This window comes from Canis lupus, chromosome 10, assembly GCF_048164855.1.
Source record: "Canis lupus baileyi chromosome 10, mCanLup2.hap1, whole genome shotgun sequence".
Taxonomy (NCBI): domain Eukaryota; kingdom Metazoa; phylum Chordata; class Mammalia; order Carnivora; family Canidae; genus Canis; species Canis lupus.
The window spans coordinates 68,122,787-68,142,062 of NC_132847.1; the positions used below are offsets into that span (position 1 = coordinate 68,122,787).

Consider the following 19,276-nt stretch of genomic DNA (forward strand, 5'->3'; position numbering starts at 1 on the left):
TCACTCCATATAATTATGTGCTAAAATTACTCTTAGGATCATATTCATGTCAAATGTCTTCAGAACAGATTCCACTACTAACCCTTTCCTCAGTCTTATTTCTTTACAAATTCTCCAAGTTCTACAAATCAGGTTGGTGTTTCATAGCACGTCTATTAGGTAGGAACCATGCGGATAATCTTTAAAACTACAATTAGTAGACAGGATTTAAATGTTAGGTGAAAAAATAGTTGAGATTAGAGAATTAAATATTTTAGTACTATTGAATTTGTTTAGAAAATCCTAGTTCGTTTTCTTTGAGGGTTTGTTTGTTTGTTTGTTTTTGTGGACTTTGACCAGGGCAATAAACTTTGACGCCAAACCTTGGAGATACTTTGAGTGAAGGCCATTGCTAAGCTAAGCTAACATTCAGCTAGTATTATGAATCAGTCTGCTGGCCCCAAACTGAAAGTTTTGTGGACAGTAAAGAGAAATGGCTTTTATTAGGCGTTATAAATATAAGTTACTTAAATATAAGTAGCTACTTTAAGACATTAAGTCAGACATGACCTCTGTTGAGTTCTAATTGTGCATTTGAGGGAGATAAATAGAACGGTAGGAAGATGGCGGAAGAGTAGGGGTCCTCGACTCCTCCGGTCCCACAAACTGACCCAGATAACTTTCAGAACATCATGGACACCTACGAATTTGACCTGAGATGTAAAGAGAGAACAGCTGGAATGTTACCGAGAGAGAAGCGTTCGCTTCTAACCAGGTAGGAAGGTGGAGAAAACAAGTGGGGGAGGGGAACTGCCACCAGCCGGGCGAAAGCGGAGCCAGGAAAGCCTCCCGGGCAGGAAAGCCGGGCCCTGGACAAGCGGGAACCTTAAAAATCCAAGCCGGAGTGTTCCCTGACGGGAAGCGCTTGGCAGGGAAATCGGGCAGAACCACAGGAGGGGCCGAGGAGCCTCAAGGTTCCCGCAGACACTGGGAGAGGAGCAGCGCCCCGGAGAAGGCTCGCGGCAAACCGCAGTCCCGCCTCCCGCCTCCCGCCTCCCGCCTCGGTGAAGGGCGGGAGCGCCGCCGCCCTCGGGGCATCTGGGAGAAGCCAGCGCCCAGGGCCGGGCGACAGGTGCAGGCGGCCGCCCTCCGTTCCCTCCGTTCCCTCCGGGAGAGGGGGTCCCCGGGAGCGCAGGCCCAGCGGTGCAGGGCCCCCATCCGGGGACACTGAGACGGACAAAACTGGCTGTCCTCCGCTCCCCCTGCGGCGGGCACAGGCGGGGAGGCACACGGCGGGGAGCCCCGGGCTGTGCGGATCAGCGCACCCCAGCCCACCCCCAGGGGCATCCGGGCCTGCGGACTGGGAGACTACTCCCTCTCGGGAGCCCGACTCCAGAGCTGGAAATCTGACCATTTTTTTCCCCTCTTCTTTTCATCTTGGACCTGGCAGAGGTGGGGCCACTAGGGAGCAAAGGCCTCACCCGATCAACAGCTCGAGCTGAGCCCCGCACCTGGCAAGGGGCGCGGCATCTCCGCCCAGGTACAGACACCTGAGAATCAGTGCAGCAGGCCCCCCCCCACCCCAACTGCTGGAAGAACAGGGGAAAAGCAAGTTTACTGAACAAGCAGCACTGGAAAGCTCCAGGATTGAGGGAAAATATGTAGAGCTAGAGGCCTTTTTTTTTTTTTTTCATTTCTTTCTTTTTTTCATTATGACTTGTTTTTATATAAAAATTTCCAATGTTTTCTTTTTTCCCGCCTTAACTACACTTTTACCAACTCATTTTTAAACTTTTTCCTTTTTGACTTTCATATTTCTGCAATTACATGTCTTAGATATATTTTTCACTTCTGGATTTCCTTCAATGTACTCAATTTAACTTTGGTAGATACATGAAATATGGGTTTTTGTTTTTTGTCTCATCTTGTTTTACAACGGTGAAAGTACCTTCTAACACACGAAGGTTGGTTCATTCTGTGAGACTATATTCTCTCTTCCCTCCCATTCTGCCCCCCTTTTATCTTGTTTATGTTTTTTTGTGGTTGATGTTGGGTCTTTATATAAGTATTGCTGGTTTATATAAATCTGGGATTGAGCATCTTCTAACATACAGAACAAAATATACTCAGAACTGAGAGGATCCCCCTCTATCAGGGAGACTATATTCTCTCTCCACCACCACTTCCACACTATCAGGATCCCCCTCCTTTTTCTTTCTTCTTGTTTTTGGTTTTTTATTTTTACTATTTTGTTTTAAAATTTGTTTTTCACTTTAGTGGTCCTTTTGTTTTCTTTTGTTCTGTTCTTTTTCTTTTATTTTCTAGTCTCCGATCTCTTCAGAATCATCTATGGTGTATTTTACTTAGGTCGTGGTTGATATTTTTGACTCAGCTCACTCATACAGCCACTGTGCACGGACAAAATGACTAGAAGGAAGAATTCACCACAAAAGAAAGAACCGGAAGCAATACACTGCCAGAATTACTGAATGTGGATTTAAACACGATGTCAGAAATTCAACTCAGAAATACAATTATAAAGTTCCTAGTGGCTCTGGAAGAAAGTATAGAGGACTCTAGAGGCTCTGTTACTGCAGAATTGAGATCTAATCAGGCCAAAATTAAAAATACTTTAACTGAGATGCAATCCAAACTGGATGCTCTAACTGCTAGGGTTAATGAGGTGGAAGAGAGAGTGAGTGACATAGAAGACAAGTTGGTGGAAAGGAAGGAAGCTGAGGAAAAAAAGAAAAAAGCCCACAAGGAAATGTTTAGGGAAATAAATAATAGCTTGAGAAGGAAGAATATATGTCTAATTGGGATTCCAGAAGAGGCTGAGAGAGGACCACGAAGTATATTTGAACAAATCATAGCGGAAAACTTCCCTCATCTGGGGAAGGAAACAGGCATTCAGATCCAAGAGATACAGAGAGGACCCCCCACCCCCTAAAAAAAAGGCCAATGAGGGAGATAAATATTGGTACTGACACACACGAGTGTATGGATGAAACATGATTAATCTTATTTGAAAAACATGATACTCTTCACATTTAAGTATGGGTTAAGGCCAAATCTAGAACCTAATAATGAAATCAAATTTGCTAAACAATAAGCAATTCCAGAGTGCATCAGTTTGCACTCCCACCAGCAGTGTAAGAGAGTCCCTCTTTCTCTGTATCCTCACCAACATCTGTTGTTTCCAGAGTTGTTAATTTTAGCCATTCTGACAGGTGTCAGGTGGTATCTCATTGTGGTTTGGATCTGTATTATAAGTTCTTATTTTAACCATGAAAAAATGTAACAAATTTCTAAGATAATATATTGGTAATCTGTACCTTTTAGCTGAGGTAAGGAGGAAAGGATTCTTTGTCCATGGGCCTCACCTACTTTTAGAGCTCTAGAAATAACTACATCTGTGGGAACAGACTGTACTCAAGATGAGCAGTGACATCTCTTGGAAGCTAAAATGAAAGTTCTTTTCCCTACTCCTACTTTGTGAGGTACTCTGTAAGTCACTTTCCTCAGTAGCTATTAGTTTCCTCATCTCTAAAACTGGGATGGACTACATTATATAAAGGTCTCCTCACTCTGAAGTTCCATGATGCAAAAACTTGATGAGAAGACATTTTGGTAAAGTATAAAGCAAAACACAGATGGTCAGTGGCACCAGGCTTGCTTGTCCATGGATCACTGTGGAAGGCTCTATGCAGAACCTTGCTGTTTCTTTCCAAGCCAGATGACTCCTCTCCAAGAGTAGCACAATCAGTTATACAGAGGTGGGCAGAAGTGGTGGGTGTATACAGCATGAAAGAGGAGATGGGAGACACCTCCAAGCATTTTCTGCTACTTATGGCCGACACACAAGTACATTATGTGTCTCCTCAGAGCCCCAAAGTGGCCTCTTCTAATTAGAGATAATCTCCGTTTCAGCTACCATTGTGCTGAGCAGAGGTCTCCCATATCAACATCTTGCCACTTAACATCTCCAACAGCTTAGAGGCACATAGCATTATAGCTGAAGACCTGGTTTCTCCTAAGCCAAACTCATCTTTGTCCTTTACTCCTCCCTTCAAACCTAGGCCTGTTTCCTAACATCTGTTACAGGTACCAGTTCTAGCCAGGTCTCTGCTCAGATCCTTTTGTCCCACCCCCCACCCCCTTCCTTTACATTTTATTTATTTTAAGATTTTATTTATTTATTCATCAGAGACAGAGTGAGTGAGAGAGGCAGAGACACAGGCAGAAGGAGAAGCAGACTCCACGCAAGGAGCCCAACGTGGGACTCGATCCCGGGACTCTGGGATCATACCGTGAGCCCAAGGCAGACGTTCAACTGCTGAGCCACACAGGCATCCCTTCCTTTACATTTTATAACCACCATGGAGTATGCCTGACTTAGTCCTTTGGATTTGTTCTCCATCCCATTTTCACAGTCCAATCTAGGGCCTCATTCAGCCACCCTCTCCACCAAGAAGACAAAAAGCTATCACTGAAGTCATTTTGTTTCCTCACTTTCAGTTCGTTTCGTATCCTCATCCCAGATTAATATTCCTAAAATGTGTTACCATGTGGCTACGCCATTACTTGCCACAAACTTTTCCTTTTCTTTTGAGGTTTTCTGTAACTTTTTGAGTCTTAACAACTTTGTATCTTTATTGCTCACTAGAGCCTTCTCCATCCATCCATTCATCCATCCATCCACTCCTGTGTGCATGGCCTGCTCTCTCCTCGTTGGAATGCTTTCGCCCTTCCTCTGTGCCATGTGCAGGACTCATATTTTCAAAATCTCAGATCTGCCATTTTTGAGGAGCTTTCCACAGCCCTTCCAGTCTGTACCGTTGCTTGGAGTTCTCTGCCACGCCTTTTTGACATGTGACCATTCTATTCTGTCTTCTCAGCAATCTAGTAATGTTTCCAACATGTATTTTCATCCTTTGACTAGGATATGATTGAAGTTCTTTGTGGTGAGGGAACTTGTTACTAGTGAGGGCTTTAACATTTGCAAATCTGCTCTTGTCATAAGAAAAACTTTAACACACCAAAGACTGAACACATAGCTCACAAAATAAAAAGGAAATGTTCAGTGTCAAGATACTTAAAAGATCTGAGATGCGATATTTCATCTATTAGGTTGATAAAGAACCCAATCTAGAATGGTGAGGGTGCAGAGAAATAAGTAGTCTTTTGGTAGGACTAGCAATTGCTACCACCTTCTGGAGGATAAAGTAGGGAAAAGTTCAAGAAATTTTATCTTTTTAGTGCATCAATTCCACTTTTAGGAATGCATGCATGCACCCACCCACCCACCCCCGCCCCAAGCTCAGACATGCACAAAGCTGTATGTTAAGGTGATCCTCCTAGTGTTAAGTAAGAGGGCAGCAGGTAGATTATGATCCGGTTGTACAATGGAGTATCATGCAGTCATTAAAAGTAACAGATGTAGGGTATATCTTTTCTGACTGCTCCTGGCCCCCTTCTGGTTTCAGCACCCCGGTTTCCCTTTGGGGAACCACTCTTCCCCTACCCTCCTCAGTCCATGTAGTTTGCATGTCTTAGCTTGGTTCCTCAGAGATAAAGACTGTAAGATAGAGATTTTCATGCAGAAAGTTTACTGGGGAGTGTCAAAATCAACACCTGTGGGAGAGTCTAGGGAGTGTGGATTGTGCAGAAGGACCTGAACTGTGAAATAGCTGCCATAAAGGCCTCAGATGATCCCAGCAAAGAACTGTGGAGCTGGGACCATCTTTCAGTGTTGTTCCAACCTGAGGCAAAGGGTTTGGGGTTCAGGTCTTACATATCCCACATCAATCTGGATAGGTGCTGACACTGGGAGGGATGGCTATCAGCTAAGGGCAGTTCCCAGAGAGGGACTTAGTTGAGACATCAGTTGTGGCTACTCCCATCAGCCGGGGGAATGAGTGCCTCAGTCCCAAAAAGGGGAAGCTGGTGTTGCATCCCTTCTCCTGCTGTCCAGGCACACCTAACCTGGACATTCCAATTCTACATACTCTATATACCGCTTGCTTTCAAATAATGATGGGTTCAAGGTGGGCACAGGACTGAATAAGGTTGGTGAGATCCAGTATGGGAGTTTTTGTTGGGACAATGAGAAAGGAAAGAAATACTAGGCTGGGACAGTGAAAGCATGGAATGAACATTCTTTCATAGCACCTCTTAGAGTCTATTTACCACTGAAGAAAATGAGGTCAACCTAGAAAAAGCAGAGCCAAAAGAGAGCCCTGAAGCTATTATTTGGGCAATGAAATCCATTACTCTAAAGTTCCTGGGCTTTTCAGTTATATAAGCCAATATGTTACCTTTTTGCATTACTCAAAACGAGTTCTGACAAATACAGTTGACCCTTGAACAACATGGGGGTTAGGGACACTGACCTCATGCAGTAAAAAATCCACATACTGACTCCCTCAAAACTTAACTACTAATAGTCTACCGTTGGCTGGAAGCATTACCAATAACAGTTGACTGACACTTATCTTGTATGCTGTATGTAATATCTACTGTATTCTTCCAATAAAGCTAGAGAATAGAAAATATTAAGAATATCAAAAGGAAGGGGCTCCTCAGTAGCTCAGTCAGTTGAGCTACTGATTCTTGGTTTTGGCTCTCATCATGATCTCAGGGTGCTGGGATCCAGCCCGGAGTCCAGCCCGGAGATGCGGGGACTCCATGTTCCATAGGGAGTCTGCTTCTCTCCTTCGCCTTCTCCCTCTGCCCCTCCACTCTCTCTCTCAAATCAATCAATCTTAAAAAAAAAGAAAAGAAAATCATAAGAGAAAATATTTTCAGTACTGTACTGAAAAAAAAAAAAAAACAACCCACATAAGTGGACCCACACAGTTCAAACCTGTGTTGCTCAAGGATCTACTACCTACAATGGTGACCAATACTAAAGGCAATATTTATGATACATAAGTGAAAAAAATTAACACAAAACATACATTTTACATACAGTAATAATGATGCCAGCTTTGTAAAACGAATGCACCCAATTAAAACAAATAATGCAGGGGCGCCTGTGTGGCTCAGTCGGTTGAGGCTCAGATACTTGGTTTCCACTGAGGTCATGATCTCAGGGATCCGGGATCCAACCTCTGTCCCAGGGAAGAGAATCTCCCCTTTGCCCCTCACCCTGCTCTGCCTCTTTCTACAGTAAAATAAATACAATCTTTTTTTTTTTTAATAACTTTTATTTATTTATTCATGAAAGACACAGAAAGACGTAGAGACACAGGCTCCATGCGGGGAGCCCGATGCGGGGACTCGATCCCGGGACCCGGGGTCAGGACCTGAGCCAAATGCAGACAGACGCTCAACCGCTGGGCCACCCAGACGCCCCCAAATAAATCTTTAAAAAAAAAAAAAAAAAGAATGCAGCATCACAGAAACAATGGTTAGAGTTAAACGGTGAGGTGGGAGGGGGCGGGGGAGGCTGAATGGAAGTTTCTTCTCTTGCCTGCGCCTTGGGCCCTGCTTACCTTACCTGCCGACTCACCTGGCGACCCCAGGAAGCAGCAACAGGGGACTCACAGCCCCGCCACGGATTCCCGGGGCTCCTGCCGTCCGTCCTTCCTCTCCCCAGACCCTGGCGAGGCACCCGAGCCCTCAGGAGCTCACGGCGACGCCTTCGCCCCCGGCTCGGGCCACACGGCGTCACGGTTCGGATCCCTCAGGAGGGCGTCTCCGCCCGCCCGGCCCCGGAGCCCCGGAGCCCCGGAGCCCCGGAGCCCCGGCCCCGCAGGTGGCGCCCGCTCCTCCTCAAGCCCCGCGGCGCTGAGGAGACGCGCGGCCCGCGTCCAGGCGCAGGGGCGGGCATCTCCGCGCTCGGGGAGCAGACACTTCCGGGCCCGGCCACTCGGGGCCCCGCGCGGTGGCTCACCTGCGGCTCGGGTGGCGCGAGGGGCGGCCGCGGTGGGGGCGGGGCGGGATTGGGGGCGGGGCGGGCGCAGAGGCGGGCGCAGAGGCCTCCCCGCCCCCGGGGCGGCGCTCCGGCTCCCGGCCTCGCGGCTCCCGCACGTCGCTCCGCCGCCCTCGGAGCCCTGCGCCGCCGCCATGTCTTCCGGCGCCAGCGTGAACGCCCTGCAGCGCCTGGTGGAGCAGCTCAAGCTGGAGGCCGGCGTGGAGAGGATCAAGGTGAGGCGGCCGGCGGCGCCCGGTCCTCGGGGCGCGGTGAGACGTGGGAGGCGAGGCCGGCTGCCCCGCGCCGCCGCTGGGTCTCTCGGTGGGCGGCGCTCGCCGGCCGGCCTCGGCGGGGACGCGGGCCCGTGTGGAGGAGGCCGGGCCCGGCGGGGCGGGGGAGGGCGAGACCCCCGGAGCGCGGCCCGGGCCGAGCGCCTGGGGGCGTGTCCGGGCCGGGGTGGGGGCGGGGCGGGGCGCACGCGCAGACCGGGGCCGCGGGGCCGCTGAGGATGCGCTGAGGATGCGCTGGGGGCGCGCGGCGGCGACGAGCACTCGCCTTGGCGAAGGGTCGGGGGCGCGAGCGGGACGGAGACGGGGCGCAGGGCGAGGAGGGAGCGCGGTGTGGGGGACGTGGGGGACGCGGGCCCCGCCGCCACACCCGGTGTCTGGCCGCGCGGCTGCAGGCTCAGGGAACAAGGCTGAGGGGGTCAGTGGGAGGGAAAAGTGTTGACGAAAGGACCAGAGTGTGGCCGCCGGGAGCAACCGAAAGATGGCTGAGGCGAGGAGAAGCGGGCGAAGGCGGGGGAGGAGCGGCTTTCGTTACGTGGGGCTTAGTCAGTGTCCGACGTGCAGTCGCTTGACTGAAAAGCGTGTTGTGTAGTGTGTTGAGCAGCTAGGGTAGCGTTCTGTGTAGACGGATGTTCGTGGTGTTCCAGGGCCTCCACGGCGCCTTCTCCCGCCGTTGGCGCCCGTCTAGGTGCTGAGACTACGGCGATGACGGTGGCGAAGGCCACCGGTAAGTAAAGTAACTTCACCCTCAGTGAGGATCGTAAGACAAGGGAGGGAGCGTCCGTGGGACGCAGAAGGGGTTCCAGTAAGGTATGTGGAAGTAGGAGCAGAATCTGGGCTGTGATAGGGTACGTAGGCTTTTTTATTTATTTTTATTTTTTAATTTAATTTTATTTTTATTTTTTTTTTAGAAAGCGAAAAGCCTTATTTCGAGGTTGAGGGAAAGGAACAAACTAGTTTTAGGTTGAGGGGGAACAAATAGAGGAGAATTGAAGGTAGAGGAGACACTGCATGGGGACGTGGGATTGGAGGGGCACCTTCTGAGATAGGAAGAAAGGAGAGCAGAAGGTGTGTGAAGATAGGTGTTTCGGGACGTATGGACTTAAGGACTTGTATGACGACAGTTTTCTTTGTGACAAAGAAGGCCAAGTTTTCTTTTTATTTATTTATTTTTTAAGATTTTATTTATTTATTCATGAGAGAGAGAGGGAGGCAGAGACAGGCAGAGGAAGAAGCAGGCTCCATGCAGGGAGCCAGATGCAGGACTCCATCCCTGGACTCCAGGATCACACCCTTAGCCAAAGCCAGATGCTCAACCACTGAGCCACCCGGGTGTCCCAGAAGGCCAGGTTTTCTTCTAGGGCAGAGGAAAGTCCCAAGAGTGAGGGTGGAGGACAGTGCTGTTGGGAATGGGAGAGGAGCCCCTAATCCATAGACACCTGTGACTCGGAAGACCCAGCTACTTTGAGATTGGAGACTGATTGTCCTACTTGTGGATTTTTTTTTTCTTCTCCAGTAGCATTTGGCCACCCAGAAATCTGAGTGTCCAAGGTGAATGGTGGTTGATCCAAGTAGTGGGTGAGCAGAGGAAATACAGGAGAAAGATGGAAGGAGGGGGCAAAGGGCAAGGCAATTGAGGGGTTAGCCAGAAGGGCTAAAACACTGGCTGGATAGAGAAGGAACTGCATCAGCCTCCTGGTGATAAGACGCGGCAAAAGGGGAGGAGGTGTTCTCCCAGAGGTCAAAGAACGGACATAGTGTGATAAGAAGCAGCGTTCGGAATGGGTGGGAGAGATTGTGATCAGAAAGTAGGAAGTTGAAGCGAAAAATTTCAGATGTGGAGCAGTTACAGGTGTTGGCTGTAACTGTTGCAATGGAGAAAGCTATTGGAGGAAAGAGGTCAGGGAACTGAAACTAGGGTTGTTGAAACTGTTTGGGATGATGTTGGCATCTGAGGGGGAAAGGAGAGCTGTGGGCCAGATGCCTGCCTACCCTGTGGAGTAGCTAGGCAAGATAGTTTCTACATTTAAGAATAAATTATGGGTGATGCGACAGACCCAGAGAATTCAAGTAAACTGCCCAAGGTCACACAGATAATACCTTGTTCTAACCGTAGTATGGTTTCAAGTGTTTGGTAGGCTTCTCTCAGGCAGCACCTTAGGGTGTCACGACTTTTCAGGGTCTAGTTTGCCTCATTTTGGGGCTCAGTGATGAATGGATGCTCTCAGCAGACTTGCTGACCAGTAAATACGCCAGGACACTGGTTTCCTAGCATTTAGTGAAGAGCATCCCTTCCCAGGGATTGTAGTGCTTGATATCCTTCCAAGGGCCCCTTCTCTGTTTTGGAGAAGTCTCTGCGAAGTTGCTGGGTGAGCATGGACTCAAACCAAGGCAATGGCAAATGTTCTATGTGTTTGGGCTTGTACACTACTCCACCCCTGGCCCCCAAAGTCTTTTTCCTGTAAAAGTGCTAGAGAAATGCTGACCACTTTTATTCTTCTCTTATTTTCTCAGCATATCCATTCAGCTTTTTTTTTTAAGTTTTTTTTTTTTTAAGATTTTATTTATTTATTCATGAGACACACACACACACACACACACACACACACACACAGAGACAGAAAGAGAGAGACAGGCAGAGGGAGAAGCAGGCTCCATGCAAGGAGCCCGATGTGGGACTCGATCCTGGATCTCCAGGATCACACCCCAGGCTGCAGGCGGCGCTAAACCGCTGCGCCACCGGGGCTGCCCCAGCTTAACTTTTTGACCATGTTCTTTAGGGTAGGGTCTAGTTAGTCCCATTTTTCCAGGGGCCCTAGAAGATAGTCTCCTTCTATCCATCATGTGTGGAATTCATCTGTTCCTCTGATGGAGAAATAGTAAGCATTAGTATAGTTGGTTCTAAAATTCCTTGTGAATTACTGTTGAATATAACCAGTAATTCCAATTATAATTAATATGAAAATGTCAGAACTACTTTTGAGGGAAAAGAAAGCTTAACCATTAGCTTGATAATATTATGTTTTTATATTTATATAATAAATACTGTTCTTACATGAATGAATAAATGAATGAATGAAACCAAAATCCCTAAAGCATTCTAGAAACTAGGTGGTAAACATAACGAGTTCACTTTGCAGTTATTTAGAAGCTTGGAAAAGTAACACAAACTAGTAGTAATACTTGAACAGCAATTGGAACCATTTTTGTACAATAGGAGTGAGATTTTATACAAAACACCTTCTCAGTGCACATAAAATGGAATGTGAGGAAAGCCTCGATGTATATAAAAAGGCATCAAATGGAGGCTAAGAAGAAAGGTAGAATAATATTTATCAGCGCTGCCTACTAAACTTTTCCAGAACTTTGTGATTTAAAGCAGCATTTGCTAACTTGCAATTCTTAGGTCAACAATTTGAGCTGAGCTCGCCTGTTTGATCAGTTCTCCTGATCTTTGCTGGGCTCTTCCATGCATCTGCAGTCAGATGGAGGGTGGGTTGGTAGCTGAATGATCTAGGATGGCTTCACTTACACGTCTGGAGGTTAGTAGGCAGGTAGTGGGAGCTGGATCACTGATTCTTCTCCACAAGACCTCCAGTAGGCTAGCCTGGGCTCATTGGGTGGTGGTCTTACAGTTCTAACCACAGCAAGAGAGGCAGCTGCAAAGGCTCTTGAGGCCTGGGCCTTAGAACTTGCCCATTATTTCTGCCACATTTTCCTGGTCAAAGCAAGTCACAAGGCCAACCCAGATTCAAGGGGTGGGTAAAGACTCTACTTCTTGGTGAGAGGAGCTGCAAAATATTGTGACTGTTTCTGCAGTCTGCCACAGATGTATTGCTGTTATGTCAGCACTATTCCAAGTGTTTTACATGCATGTAACTCATTTGATTGTCTCATCAACTCACCGAGTCAGGTACTATTGCAAAATACGTTTCACAGATGAGAAAACAAAAACTGAGAAATTAAGCTAACTTTACCCAAGATCATACAGGTAATGATGGAGCTGAACCTGAGTCTAGGCATCCTGGTTCCAGAAGCTGCACTCTTAACCAATAAGATATCCTGCCTTAAAAGCTTGGTAGAGAAAACTTGTCGCTTGTTTTGGGCAGATTGGTAAGGCTCCAGCCTCGTAAACATTAAAACAGTTTGTTCACATGGCAAACCTGACTGTATCAATGCACACTTTTTAAGTGAAAATGTGTAAAGGAAGCACTAGAATGTGCTATTTCTTTAGCAATTCAGTCTCAAGACCAGGATTCTAAATGGATCAAAGATACAGCTTTATTTTTCCTTTATTTAAGAAGCAACTAAATAAAAATATACCCTGAATCATGGAAATTGTAACATTTTTTCTTTGACTTCAGTTATTAGAACTTTCAGCAAAAAAGAGACTTTTGGCAATCACAAGATGTGGGACCTTTATCAGGCTGTAGCATCATTTTTCAGAGTATCAGATGGCTGCTGGGTGGCTCTGGCTGTGCGCAGCAGGTCAAGCTGTTGTCCCTTTGTTTCAGGTCTCGCAGGCAGCTGCAGAGCTTCAACAGTACTGCATGCAGAATGCCTGCAAGGATGCCCTGCTGGTAGGTGTTCCAGCTGGAAGCAACCCCTTCCGGGAGCCCAGATCCTGTGCTTTATTCTAAAGGCGGGTGAGTAATGATACACCATGCTAAACTGGGGCCATGCCATTATCACAGGTCTTCCCAAGGGGTTGGGCAACTGGGTTTTGAATATCTACTATTGTTCGGGAAATTAAGAAACAGCAAAATGTATCTGAAGAAACAGCAGAACGCATGCCTGTGGAATACATCTCATTGAGAGAATCTCAATCCTCTTGGGCACTAACTCATAAGATGTTAATATCCTTATGTACTTGAGCTCTTTAAATGAGTTGGCTAATAGTTATTTCATGACCTTAATCCCACCGTCTTCTGTCCTAACACCATCCCAGAGTTGTGATCTGCTGCTTGGCGCTATCAGCACGCTTGCTGTTCTTGGGACTACGGACTCTCCAGAGGACAGTTGTTCCTACCACCAGCTGTGATTTCTTTTCTTGGAGGCTTTCAGACTATATCTGTTTTAATAGATGAAGAAATGTAGCTATTAGGGGATAACGTGGATAATTAAAAGAGGTTTAAAAATTGATTACTGAAATGAAAATACCTTTTTAGCGGTATATTAAAAATTTCATGAGTCCTAATGTGTTTGATCCACATTCTCACTTTTTTCCTTTTCTGGGAAGAAATCAGGGCATAGATTACTGGAATCTTTTTCATAGATTTGCAAAAGAAAATTATTCATATTAGAAGGAAGTAATCATGCTGTCAGGTATTGTACCTTTTAATGGAAAATGTCTACATCTATGGTATTAAAATAATAGTCTTACGCTGGCATAGCATTTTCCTTTTTATGAAGCAGTTTAATGGGTACTCATTCAGTGATGTAGCTTGGATGTTTTTTATATTGTTACTTTCTACTTTGAGAACACTAAAGTGACCTGAAATGATGACTAATTTTATGTATAAATCTTACTAATGTGAAAATCTACCTAATTCTCTTTGCAGTAAGGAAGGAGCTCACTGAGGAATGCTTTCAGGCGCAAAGTGATGAATAACTAACTGCCTCCAAGTCTCAAGAAAACACTTTTCTCCAGCCAAACAACTTTTACATATTTCAGACCTTTCCTTACCTATTTCAGATCCTTCAGATCCTTTTCTTTCCCAGAATTTCAGCCAAAATTCTATAGAAATTGGTGAGTTTCTACTCAGATAAGGAAACGGAGTGAGGGGAAGACTTTAGATAATAATGGCCAGACTTTTGGTAAAATGCTTTTATATTTAAGACAAAAATGTTACCACCAAATACACCTCTTTCATAAGTGAATTACTGGTGTTTCTATACCTGGAATATTATGTTTGTTTTATTTACTGGATGTTTACATTTTGGGAAGGCAAACATTTTTGTTTGTTAAAAAATTATTTGTAATTTGTTGTTCCTAAGATTTTTATACCATAACAAAACTTGTTCTTTTCTCATGAATTTGCAGTTTCTAAATAAGACAAGCAAGTATAAAACTGGGGGAGAACAGACTTTATTAATTAAATTATGTCTTGATTTTTCTAAACGAGAGGACTATTTGTAACACTAAATATGGGAGCTATTTCTTAACAAACTTGTTTGGAAAGATTCATGTTATGTTGTGTATTAGATTGCTCCATCTTGTGTATGAAGCAGATTTGGTCTTTGTCTTAAGTTCCTCTACTTTATAGTTGTGGATGTACTTTGTTAAAAAAAACCAACAACACACACACAGAAACCTACATTTCATGTCTTTAAAAAATGTTTAAATGTTATCTTCGGAACATTGCAAATGATTAAAAACAAAATAATGTGAAAATACTACGGCCTAACTGAATTCTTAATGTCACAAGTATTTTACTTTGGTAATGTGCCTTTGATTTAATTTGGGATACTTTTAAAAGGATACTTTATTTGTGTTTGTAATAATCTTGGATGAGCTTGGAAATAAAATTTCTGCTTGATTCATCATTTTCTTTTTTTTTTTAAAGATTTTATTTATTTATTCATGAGAGACACACAGAGAGGGGCAGAGAAATACTTAGAGGGAGAAACAGGCTCCCTGCAGGGAGCCTGATGTGGGACTCAATCCCAGGACCCCGGGATCATGCCCTGAGCCGAAGGCAGACGCTCAACCACTGAGCCACCCAAGCATTCCAATTCATCATTTTCTAGGGAGCAACATTTTGTATCTGATTTTGTTGTAAGGCTTCATGAATTTTTGTTTCCTTGTGAAATTGAGTGTTGGAAGTGGGAAATGAAATTTTTGCTTATGAGTCCTCGTAGAACTTTGAAAAAAAAATATAATTTGCAGAAACAGCTCAATTTCTGGTGACATCTGCACTTTGAAATAGTTATGTATAAACCCATAAATAAATGAATATATCTTTTAGCATAATTAGTGTTACTATTTAGAAAAAATAAGCCATCATAGGGAAACTCCCTTAACTTCTGGCCACTAAACTTCCAAGTCTAAGGGATCTGAATCTCTTCCATTCAGTCAGAATTCAGGTGTCTCTTTTCTGCTATTTGTTCTCTGGATCTTTTTTATCTTCTCTGAAATTACACTATCAATTTTCCTTCCTCCTTTATCTTCAACTATTGGATCCCTTCTGTCAACATTGAAACATGTTCCATTCTCCATTTTGACCATAATAAGCATTTTTAAAAATCTCCATTAAAAAACACATTTTCACTTATACAAGTCCTAGAGATCTACTCCACAGCATAGTGGCCGTGGTTAGCATATTGTATTATATACTGAAAAATTTACTAAGAAGGTAGATTTTATGTTAGGTGTTCTTACCACAGAGAATAATAAGAGGATGGAAGGAAGATTTTGAACATGATGGATAAGTTTATGGCATAGATTGTTATAATGGTTTCAGAGGAATATTCTTCAAACTCATTAAGTTGTATACATTATTATGTACAGACTTGTATATAAAAAATCTTTTCTTGATTCTAATTTCTTCTTTGGCAAAAACTTGGTAAGACAGTACACAAAACTATAGATGTCTCACTTAAAATAGATATGTGTCCTAAATATAAACAAATTCACTAGTATATCAAGAGAACATACAACATGACCAAGCTAGTCTGATAAAAGGAAATCTGCCAGTGTAATTCATTACATGGATGGTTTAAAGAGAATCTATGCCAAGTCATTGACAAAATTGAACCGTTCTGAATAAGAACTAAGTGGCTAAGTGAAATTGGAAGAGAACGATAATTATCAAAAGCAACAGATTTCATACTACGTGGTGAAATGTGGACGCATTCAGCATGTTAGGAACAAAACAGGCATACTTTTTATCACTATTGTTCAGCATTGCTTCCTTTTTTTTTTAAATTTTTATTTATTTATGATAGTCACAAAGAGAGAGAGAGGCAGAGACATAGGCAGAGGGAGAAGCAGGCTCCATGCACCGGGAGCCCGACGTGGGATTCGATCCCAGGTCTCCAGGATCGCGCCCTGGGCCAAAGGCAGGCGCTAAACCGCTGTGCCACCCAGGGATCCCTGCTTCCTTTTTTTTAAAAAAAGATTTATTTTATTTATTTATTTATTTATTTATTTATTTATTTATTTATTTATTTATTTATTTTATATTGAATGTGAGCTGGGGGAGGGGAAGAAGGAGAGAAGCAAAAAAAAAAAAAACAAAAAAACAAAAAAAGAGAAGCAGACTCCCTGCTGAGTGCAGAACCTGACAAGGTGCTCAATCCCAGGACCCTGAGATCATGACCTGAACAGAAATCAAGTCAGATGTTTAGCCAACTGCACCACCCAGGCGCCCCAATACAGCATTGCTTTGGAGGTGCTAACTAATGCAGTAAGATGAAAAAAAATGAAAGGGGGCAAACATTTTAGAAGCAATGTCTATTTATAGATTATATAATTGTACACTTTGAAAACTGATGAAAAGAAATACTCAAAGTTGTAATAGATTTTGAGGGGCTCACTGGATACAAAGTATGTAGAAAAATGCTGGCAAGAGCTAATTAAAAATGGAAATGGAAATTATATGCCATTTTTACTTTAGTGACAATTAAAAAATTCTTAAGATATGTTTAGGTGCCCCTCCCCCCAAAAATAGTTTTTAAAACTCTGTGTGTGTGTGTATAAAACATGCAAGAGTGAAACATGCCTTACTGGATATTAAAACTTACTTTGAATATGGGGCACCTGGGTGGCTTAGTCAGTTAATGTCTGACTCTCGGTTTCAGTTTAGGCTGATCTCAGGGTCATAAGATCGAGCTCCATGGGCTCCATGCCCAGCACAGAGTCTCCTTGAGATTCCCTATCCCTCTCTTTCTGCCCCTCCCTGCCCTTCACATGCACTCTCTCTAAAATAAATAAATAAAATCTTAAAAAAAAAAACCACCTTACTTTGAAGATGCTGAATCAAAACTATGATTTAAAAAAAAATTAACAAAATTATTGTGATCTAGGAATAGACAAATGATTGGATCATAACAGTTCAGAAATAGACTTAACTTTTCCTATTCAGTAGGAAAATACAGTTTACTAACAAACGGTGCTGGCATTACTGGCCATCCATTTGAAAGGAAGTAAATTGGGCTTGAATTATGTAAAAAAAAAAAAAAAAAAAAAAAAATAGCATGGGTTGAAGAAAGGTAATACAAAAGCATTAGAAGAAAAACTAGGGGAACAGTTGTATAACTAAGTTAAAAAAATTAAAAGGTCTTCCTAAGCAAGGCAGGAAATCCAGAAATCAAAAAAGAAAAGATGTGTATACTGGACTATATAAAATCTAATTTAAATAATTCTATTTAAGTATTGTTAAAAACTTGTATGATTATGGGCAGCCCGGGTGGTTCAGCGGTTTAGTGCTGCCTTCAGCCCAGGGTGTGATCCTGGAGTCCCAGGATCCAGTCCCACATCTGGCTATCTGCATGGAGCCTGTTTCTCCCTCTGCCTGTATCTCCCTCTGCCTCTCTCTCTCTCTCTCTCTCTGTGTGTCTCTCATGAATAAATAAAATCTTTAAAAAAAACCAACAACCTTGTATGATTAAATCATAAACTAGATAAAAAGACAGGAAAATGTACTTTTTCAGTTCTCATTTTGGATTGCTCTTTGCATTCCCCACCTCCTCTAACCCAGGCTGCTCTATTTATTAAAATTATTGGATCCCTTGTTTCAGGGCAGGCTTATTATGTCGGGGAGCATAACCAAGCTATTAGTGTCGGAGGCAAGGAGTGGGACTCCTGGTGTTGATTCCCATTTGTGCCCTGAGTCTCAGTGGCAAGGGAAGGAGAATCTATGTCGATCCACAGTTGGAAGAGACTGCTGATGTTCTGGTGAGGCCTACAAACTTAGGGCTGGACCTAGAAACTTAGAGTAAGATCTCTAAAAAGGCCTCAAAGTGAGCAGCACTATCACCAACAATGGATCTAAAGGCAAGTAACTCTTTTTTTGTTTGTTTTTGTTTAAGATTTCATTTATTTGAGGGCGATCCCTGGGTGTCTCAGCAGTTTAGCACCTGCCTTCGGCCCAGGACATGATCCAGAAGTCCCGGGATCGAGTCCCACATCAGGCTCCCTGCATGGAGCCTGCTTCTCTCTCTGCCTCTCTCTCTCTCATGAATAAATAAATAAAATCTAAAAAAAACAAAAAAAAGATTTCATTTATTTGACAGAGGGCTAGCAAGAGCGCAAGCAGGTGGGAGGGGCAAAAGAAGAAGGAGAAGCAGACTCCCCACTGAGCAGGGTGCCCCATGCTGGACTCAATTCCAGGGCTCTGGGATCATGAGCTGAAGGAAGACACTAATCACCCAGGAGCCCCTACAAGTAACTCTTTGGAACATGAAAAACTTCACAGGGAAATGCTCTCGGGGGGTGGGGGGAGTGGGGGGAGGGGGGGAAGGTTGCATTGCAAGAGGCAACCTGAGAAGTTGGGGCTGTTTCAAACAATTCCTTGTGATTGGGTTGTGATGGGGTGTTTGGGAGAGGATCTTGGAGGCTAGATCCACCCTTTTGGACCCCTTTAACAAGGGCCCAACTAGGCCCTTCGGACTTCTATGGATCAACCAACCTCATGAGACAATGACTCCATGGGAGTGCTCTGTTAAAGCAGAACTCTTACTATACTCTTACTATAATCCACTGTTCCCAGACTCCTAACATAAGACTTGCTTCCCAATACCTCTGACAGAGACTGTTCCAGTTTCAGGCAGAATGTGTCCTTAAACAGCAGGTGCCATTGAGAGGACTCAGATACTTCTACTCCATTTGGTGAGGAAGCAGGGCCATGAGTGTTGATAGCCTAGCCTCAAGGCTTGCTGCAGTCTATGGTCTATGAAGAAACTCCTCTCCTCTGGAAGCTGATTAAAGGCAGGATAAAGGAGATCTGCAAGCTGAGAAGCCTTAGCCTTACCTTAGTTTAGAAGCAAGCCTGCCACAACTTTAAGAGACTAGAACAGAAATTGCAATTAGATTTCCAGAAATAGTTTCTCTTTAAAGTCTCCACCCCCAGGCAGCCCCGGTGGCTCAGCG

The 19,276-nt window shown here is 44.2% G+C and overlaps 1 protein-coding gene across 1 annotated transcript; it reads left to right on the forward strand.

The window, feature by feature from the left end:
* Positions 1-7,961: 7,961 nt before the first annotated feature.
* Positions 7,962-14,730, forward strand: GNG10 (G protein subunit gamma 10). The gene is made up of 3 exons (XM_072842343.1): positions 7,962-8,130; positions 12,699-12,830; positions 13,746-14,730. The coding sequence occupies exons 1-2, from the start codon at positions 8,050-8,052 to the stop codon at positions 12,822-12,824; spliced, it is 207 nt and encodes a 68-aa protein (XP_072698444.1). The 5' UTR covers positions 7,962-8,049; the 3' UTR covers positions 12,825-12,830; positions 13,746-14,730.
* Positions 14,731-19,276: the final 4,546 nt, after the last annotated feature.